The 7,962-nt window shown below is 35.1% G+C and overlaps 2 protein-coding genes across 2 annotated transcripts; both read right to left on the bottom strand.

The window, feature by feature from the left end:
* Nucleotides 1-898: 898 nt before the first annotated feature.
* Nucleotides 899-1,648, bottom strand: LOC110699781 (ATP-dependent DNA helicase PIF1-like). Its single transcript, XM_021877297.1, has one exon. The coding sequence runs from the start codon at nucleotides 1,646-1,648 to the stop codon at nucleotides 899-901; it is 750 nt and encodes a 249-aa protein (XP_021732989.1).
* A 24-nt stretch (nucleotides 1,649-1,672) lies between these two features.
* LOC110699780 lies at nucleotides 1,673-7,046 on the bottom strand. The gene is made up of 8 exons (XM_021877296.1): nucleotides 6,248-7,046; nucleotides 5,977-6,115; nucleotides 5,838-5,863; nucleotides 4,430-5,311; nucleotides 3,845-4,326; nucleotides 3,470-3,716; nucleotides 3,238-3,316; nucleotides 1,673-3,134 (listed from the first exon to the last, which is right to left on the bottom strand). The coding sequence occupies exons 1-8, from the start codon at nucleotides 7,044-7,046 to the stop codon at nucleotides 1,673-1,675; spliced, it is 4,116 nt and encodes a 1,371-aa protein (XP_021732988.1).
* Nucleotides 7,047-7,962: the final 916 nt, after the last annotated feature.

The raw sequence follows: 7,962 nt of genomic DNA, 5'->3' as shown, positions 1-7,962 counted from the left end.
TACAGTACAAAATACTTGCTAATCATACAAATAATAATTTGATTAATAAAAAATTTGTAAGAATAATTCATCCAAATTAAAGTATCTATCAGAATACAAATACCTGTCCCCAGATCCACTTATGTGCAGTTTCTTAAATTTTAAAATAATAACACATAATATCTGTACTGTAGATTATGCTAAACAAACACAAAATTGCTATTAGTATATATATCCTCCAAAATGAAAACAGTAATAAAATCTTGTAATAAAATACAACTTTATTAAAAGATTTAATTTATTATTTTTCACAATATATATAAACTTGATATTTGTAACAAAAGGCTCTTAAATATGGAAGTATAATAGAAATTAACATAACCATCAAAATTCCTAATTAAACTATTAGTAAACACATTCATAAAAAACCAACTACCGACAAAACATCCCAATATATTTATTACACTCTCTGTTGTCTGTTATAATCATTGACAATATCTACATTTCACCAATTTAAACTTCCAATTAACTGTAATATATGTTAATTGCAACAATAATACGTTGATCTCTAACTATTTTTTACAAAACAATAAAAAAGAAGTTTAATATATACGGTGAATAAATATCTTTTCACAAATTCGTATGTGAGAAATCTACATAATTCCCGAATCACAATATATAACATCTACAACATTAATTTTGTTAAATAAATACGAATGATCTTAACATAATGAATGCTTTAAATGGAACATAACTTATTGACCATTCTGAAAAGAAATACAACTTTATAGCAATATTTGTAATTATACTGTTTTTTAGAACACATTAATGTTTGTTGTAATTAGTATAGTATTTTTTTAAGAAAAAAGATTACAACACCTACAAAAATGCCATTATACAACAACAAGCATGTTTGATGTTAAACAGCTTTTGAATACTTCAAAATGTCAAAGGACACTACATTTCTAACCGAGTTGACGTGATACCCCTCTGGCGGTTTCATTGTATAAAAAACAACATTTTTAGCCTTTGTTGCCCGAGATAAAGCCACATACAGTTGACCATGTGCAAAACACGGTCGAGGAAGATAAACCGAAACCTGATTCAGTGTTTGTCCTTGTGACTTATTAATCGTCATAGCAAAACATAATTTAATTGGGAACTGTTTCCTTTCAAAAGTGAATGGATATCTGCTATTTGTTGGAGGGCGTAAAGTTGCTCGATGCAAAAAAACAGTTTTCCCTTTATATTGACCAACAGAGATTTCACAGACGATAACGTTGGGCTGAAAAATCTTGCAAATCAATCTCGTCCCATTACAGAGACCATCCGAAGGCATTATATTACGTAACAAAATCACAGGGCAGTCTTTTTTAAGCACAAGCTCATGAGGACTCATTCCTCCTGGACAAAGCTTATTTACAAACTCTGATTGATAGATATTGCAAGTATCATTGAGCATTGCATCAAAACTCTTATAAATCACCTTATTTCCTGGAAACTGTTCAATCAAAACTGAATTGACCATATCCACATCATCATTCATCGGAGTTAAAATTGCTCTATCTGCAAAGATGTTTGATGTAATCGTTCCTTTCTCAACTTCTGGGAAAGTAGCTTTTATAATCTCCAAAATGGGGTCCCTGTCAATCTCCAAATGACGTACCATTCCATTAGGAAGCTCTACATATCATCACTCATTTGTTTGTAATTCACCATTACTAAGAGATAACAAAAACGCACAAAATGTTGGATCTTCACGAGCTCTCTGATTTTCCGTTAACTTTAATCTTTTCAAAGATGGCCAGATATATGAAGCGACAATGCTCGATTCAACAGCATGTCTTAAGGACTTTTGGGGTACAACCGGTAAAACCTGCCTAAAATCTCCACCGAAAATGATAAGTTTACCACCAAAAAGTGTCGTATTTTCACATATATCTTGCAACAGCAAATCAAGTGCCTGTAAATTCGCCTTATTCGCCATAGAAGCCTCATCCCAGATAATCAAAGCTGTCTCTTTTAATAATTGTGCTAAACTACCTTGTTTTGGCACATCACACGTAAAACAACTCTCATGATCAACAGGTATTTTAAATCTTGAATGAGTTGTTCTGCCTGAAGGTAGATTTGATGCGGCTATTCCAGATGACGCAGTGGGCAGTAAAATTTTATTCATCATTCGAATTTCTGCATATAAACTATTGTATAAAAAAGTCTTACCCGTGTCGCCTGGTCCATCAATGAAGAAAGCACCTCCTTTTCCCTCCTTGACGTGATTCATTATGACATCATATGCATTTAGTTGAGCTTCATTCAACCGTGATCTTGAGTTTATATATTCTTCAGGAATAGGTATATTCAAAGCATCTGTTATAACTCTCGTTTTCCTGAACTCGTCACTGACATTATAGCCCAGATGATCCAGCCCAAATGTTTTCAGTGATTTACCCATTGATTCAAGATGTTGCTCTAATAAACTAACAGTTAGTTGTTTAGCTTTTCCGGGACAATCTTTAAACTGGTACCTATAATCTTCCGACAATGAGGCATAATACTTTTCCCATAAAGAAGCTGGATCACTGGGCTGGCAAAATATCAGTATTGTTGCAAACAGCCGTCTCAAAGCACACGGTAATTGTATCTCTGCAGCTTCAGTTAGACATATGGATGCAGCATCATCATCCTCCAAAAGGCCTAGCCGTTTAGCAGTTTCTTGAAATGTAGCACAAACATAATTGTCAACTGTACATAAGTCTGTAAACGAAGTTGAATTTCGTACATTAAGCAACAATAGTCGAAGATAATAACGTTCACCTTCGGCAGGCAAGACAAACGATATTCTACCAACAACAGTGAGTGCATTTTTTCGGTCTTTCCATTCTTTCACATTTGAATTCCATGTGTAGTGTTCTGGAAAATCACTGTATAAAAGGTTAACACCACCATCAACCGACGCATTCACTGCAAAGTACTCCGTTAAAGGTGTACGTGCGCGCTTAGGATCTCTAACAACCCGTCTGAAATTTTCAAATGGTCTTACAGCAATGGATTGCATGTTTGGAAGATGCACTGGTAATGGCATAACAGGAGGAAAATTCTCAAATAAATCAAAACCAAATATTCGCCATATTCCCTCACATGGAGATACCCACCTACAATTTCAAACAACAAAATTCAAATGTAATATTTGTAATCATAATATCATAATGTAAAGAAATGTGAACTAAATATGTAAATAAAGCACTCAATACCAACCTGCTAGATTGAAATTGTTCTATTTCATCAAATTTTTTTTCATTTGTAGCAGATATCTTAAATGATATTCGATCATGCCCTTTATAAACATATTTATATAAATATTTCACAGCTTTGATAGTTGAACAAACCTCAACATTTATATGACAATCAAACATAAGTAATAAATATGGATTATAGGGTACTACCCACTGATTATTTAACTCAGCCCTTCGAACCTTTACTTTTTCACCTGTCGGTCTTCTCCTATATACAGGATACCCATCTTTGTTGTTTGCTGCCTCTGAATTGTAATCTTTTGGATATCCATTTTTGCAGATCATTTTTTTCCCATCCATTCTCATACAAGGACACTTAGGATTCAGCTTCCCACAAGGCCCATGCATCATATGAGTCAAGACAACTTTACGAAGACGAGGATTATAAAACGATGGGATTTCAGCACAAACAAACTTATCATATTCAGATGGCCCTCTTATCTTGAAATCACGATTCAGTATTATTAAAAAATGTGCATGTGGTAATCCTCTTTTTTGAAACTCAACAACATAGATCATTGCTGCCACTTCACCAAAAATTCTTTCTTTTTTAATTTTTTTTTTAATGCCAACAATTTTGCACAAAATATACGGGCCACTATATCTGGTCTATCCTGAGCTTTCTCTCCAGGTTGTAATTCACACTTTATTTCGGGCCAATTTGCATTACATGTCATAGTAATAAACAAATCCGGTTTCCCATATCTTTGAACTAATGCCATTGCATTTAGATACCGACGTTTTAGATCTCTAAGACATCCAATAAATGACGGAGGTAAAACAACAAGATGTCCAACCTTTGAAGCATCTGTCTCTCCATCTGTTACACTATCATGAATACCCTGATAAAGATCAGCTCTAATGATATCTTGATTGTTCCGCAAATAATCGAGTCTTGAATTTTCGATCTTCACATACATGTCCACAACAAATTGTTGAAAACATCTTCCACTTCTAAGGAGCATGTTCGAAGGCCTCATTTGTAATACGTAAGCATAGTATTCTCTTGGAGAGATATACTTATCAGCTCTTGTCCTGTGTTTAACGGTCCCTATATTGTGCCAAAAATAAATAAGAGAACACATTAAATTTCCCAGCATAATAAATAGTTTAAAACAAATACGAACTAATATGCATAAATAACAAACACCTACGTGATTCTTCTTCGTCTAAGAAATTCTGCACGGTATGAACTGTACAGGAATGAATAGGATCTGGAACCTGTTGTGTATGATTTTTCCCACCAACATTTCGCTTCTTAAGATTCTGAGTCCATCCACATTCACCAAAAGGGAATAATAACAGGTATTGTAATGGATCATAGCACCCATAATAATGACAAATCCGATGAGTTTGGGCAGACTTTCCATGCACAATAATATGTGGAGTGCTAATCTGACTTGAAGACGCACCATCTGGCCACACAGCAGCAACTTCATCAGAAACAGGTGCGTTATAAACACGTTGATCCAAAACAGGATTTTGAGATAATACTATCTGCGTGTCTTCATCTATCTCTATTTCCCTCAACGATCTAAAAAATCTTGCATATGGATTCATTTCAGTAATCTTCATTAATATACGAATAATATCCTCTCGTACCTCAGGAAAACAATTCACTCGATTCTGAACTTCGTGCTGGCCATCATAAAAATAGAGCTGCAAAAATTTAGGGCTACCATCATTAGGCAGAAGATCTGGAACGGAATGATATACTTGCCCATGCATTTTAAATAAATATATCCCCTTAAATGTCGTCGACTCCGTTTTACCGCGTATAGAACTATAAGCAAAGAGATTGTTAGACATTCGGCTGTATTGCTTGAAATGTTTAGCGTCTTCCTCTTCTGATAAATATAATCGGCATAACTTATCAGGAAATTGATTAGCTGCAACCACAACCTGTCCGCCACAACAGCAGGAACTCGAAGTTTCATACATGAATTTCTTGGCATTACAATACAAACAACACGAAGCACTCTCAAGCACAAGAGGGCCAACTGGAAGGTTTTCACCAATGATTGCGAGTGGTCTCACTGCCGAAACATGGGAAAAACGTTTTTGGAAAAAAAAAAACCAAATACATTTAGATTCATTCCAAATATCACATACAATAGTTAATTCTTATATTAAAAAAGAAACCGTAACAATACCTTCTAAACCGGGGTTTTTGGAAGACGCAGACTGTGCAAAAAACAGGGATCTTTTGCTCTTACGTTGTTCAATTTTTTTCCGTTTGTTGGCAGATAAAAAAAATGAATATCACGTTCTTTTCGTTTTTTGGATTCATGTCTACAAAAAAACCATAATATATATTAATTTCAAATAATATACCACATAAAGGAGAAGAACATCAAAAACTTACAACGTCTCACAAACTTCAACTGGCACAGTATGCCATATTGCGTCGGAATATGGCAATGCCGAAAAATTTTCTATTCGAAATTGGAAAACAAAACAAAAAAACGCGATATAAATTCCATACATCGTAGATCATATGAACACGTTTATAATACTCACTTATCCAAAATAATGCCTTCACACAATGTTAAACAATATTACCTGCATTACACGGCTTCCAGCTACTCCTGGATTTTTTTTCTATAAAAGAATAAAAACATCAATAAATACAAATAAATACCATAATCATAGTCTGGATCAAAGTATATCCACAATGTTGACGACAAACACGAAGACTTACACTTCTTCACAATCTTGAATAGGCACCTCAAAACAATCAGCAAACAGGTGTCCATGTGCTGGCCGCAAGCTTTCAGCATTTGTATCCACGTGGCGAACATTTATCGGATTGTCGTCGATAACCAACACACCGTTTTCCTCTGTAGATGCAACCAATACATCAACACTCGGTTGACCTTTTTTTGTGACGACATCTGCCGGAACTTGAAGAGCGTTACATATAGTTTCTTCCCCATCCTTACGACCATCGAAAAAAACTGGGATTCACCTACCCTCGCCTCCAACCGGTCGACTGCTCGACGGGAAATTTGTCGGCAACGACATCACCGTTTCTGACGAATGTTCTCCTAAATCGACAATAGGCCTAATCTTCCTTTTTGTAGGTCCTTTCTGTGTAATCATATTTTCGGCTCCCACAGCAAGGTTCATTTGTTCTTCCATACCCATCGCAACATAATTCTCAGAACATGCAGCGAAGACATCAACTTCCATTTGGCCTTTAGCGGAAACATTATCTCCCGAAATTTGAACAACGTTACATTTAGTTCCTTCCCCTTGCTGACGAACATTGAGCGAATTTAAAATGGGCCCTTTACCGAAACCACCCGTTCCTACAAGTCGTTGTTTTCTTTTCGACTGAATGGATAACTCGTCGGATGAAATTTGAACTAAGTGAACAATAGGCCTATCCCTTTTTTTAGATCCCCTATGTCCCACAATTCGCACAGGCAACAAATTTGCCGAACGAGGTTGAGTAAACTCTTCATTTAAATTTTCAGCATCTGATATAATTCTTGGTTGCTCTTCCACAAGTAACGCAACACTATCCCCACCAGGCGTGGTAGAAACACCAATATTTGATTGATCTTTTCCATTCGTATTCTGTTCCCGCCTTAACCCCTTATGCATACATAAGTCCTTCAAAGGATATTCACCCAAGTCAACAGCTATCCCTGTCGCTGAAATGCCAGGTGTTACATCTCGACTCTCCTTTGTCGACGATCGAACAGACTCACTTTCAGGAAACTGCCCTGGACTAACAACAGCTGTAGTTTTATTTTTTCTCACCATCTATACAACATTTCGGCCACAAAAAAAAGCGATCAGATTATAAATATACGCATATTTCCTGTATTCGTACTCCAACATAACCCCACCATCAGATAAAACTCCGATAATCTATACAGGTTAAAAACACGTAATAAAACAAGAAAACCCATGATTAGTAACAAAAAGTTGTACAATAAATAACCTAATCCGTAAATACAAGTAATAACTTCAAAATATACAAAAACCACTAAAAAAACACAACTGCAAAACACCGACATCAACTACTTATCCAAACCAAACATCTATAATTGCCGTGGATTAACAACTCTATATTTCATTTTTCTTACCATCTGCACAACATGGCCACTAAGAAAAAATTGATCAAGTTCTAAAATTCAAACAAACACTAACAAATATAAACAACAATGAAATCGAAATTGCAATACCAAAAAAAAAAAAAAAAACCACAACACAAACCTGTGTATAACTCCAACAGCAAACGGAATAGAAGAACGAAAACACAAATTTGGAAAAATAAATAAAAATTACAGAAAGAAAAGGCAATTATATATAGAATGAGGAAATAGATTAACGGAAAAAACAAAATCGGAAGAGAGAGAAACAAGAAATGAAAAAAACCTAAGGAAAAAAAAAGGCCGCCTATATATAGATAGAAAATGTTTCGGCAAGAACCCGAATGTAATATGTAAGAACAAATCCAAAAAACAAGTACTGAAAGAAATGTTGTATTATTCAAATTGCTACTGTTCAAAATTGACACTGTTCAATACTGTCAATAATGAGTCTACCGTTGAAATCAATAGCTAATTATGAACAGTAATGTATTGTGCTTTTCCCCTTTCCTTTGTCGTTATCCTCCTTTCTTCGGCACCCAGCCGAAATGAGAATACCGTTAGAATCCTCTCTTTTTAAGAGT

The sequence above is a fragment of the Chenopodium quinoa genome, unplaced genomic scaffold (genome assembly GCF_001683475.1).
Source record: "Chenopodium quinoa cultivar QQ74 unplaced genomic scaffold, ASM168347v1, whole genome shotgun sequence".
Lineage (NCBI taxonomy): Eukaryota > Viridiplantae > Streptophyta > Magnoliopsida > Caryophyllales > Amaranthaceae > Chenopodium > Chenopodium quinoa.
This window is presented reverse-complemented; position numbering and strand designations above follow the sequence as displayed.

Excerpts from the sequence above, each read along its gene's own strand:
- LOC110699781 (XM_021877297.1), bottom strand. The coding sequence starts at position 1,648 with ATGGTACGTCATTTGGAGATTGACAGGGACCCCATTTTGGAGATTATA.
- LOC110699780 (XM_021877296.1), bottom strand. The coding sequence starts at position 7,046 with ATGGTGAGAAAAAATAAAACTACAGCTGTTGTTAGTCCAGGGCAGTTT. Across the intron at positions 5,864-5,976 it reads ATTCAAGATTGTGAAGAAGT|GAGTAGCTGGAAGCCGTGTA; the intron begins GTAAGTCTTCGT and ends AAAAAAATCCAG. Across the intron at positions 4,327-4,429 it reads CTTAGACGAAGAAGAATCAC|GGACCGTTAAACACAGGACA; the intron begins GTAGGTGTTTGT and ends GGCACAATATAG.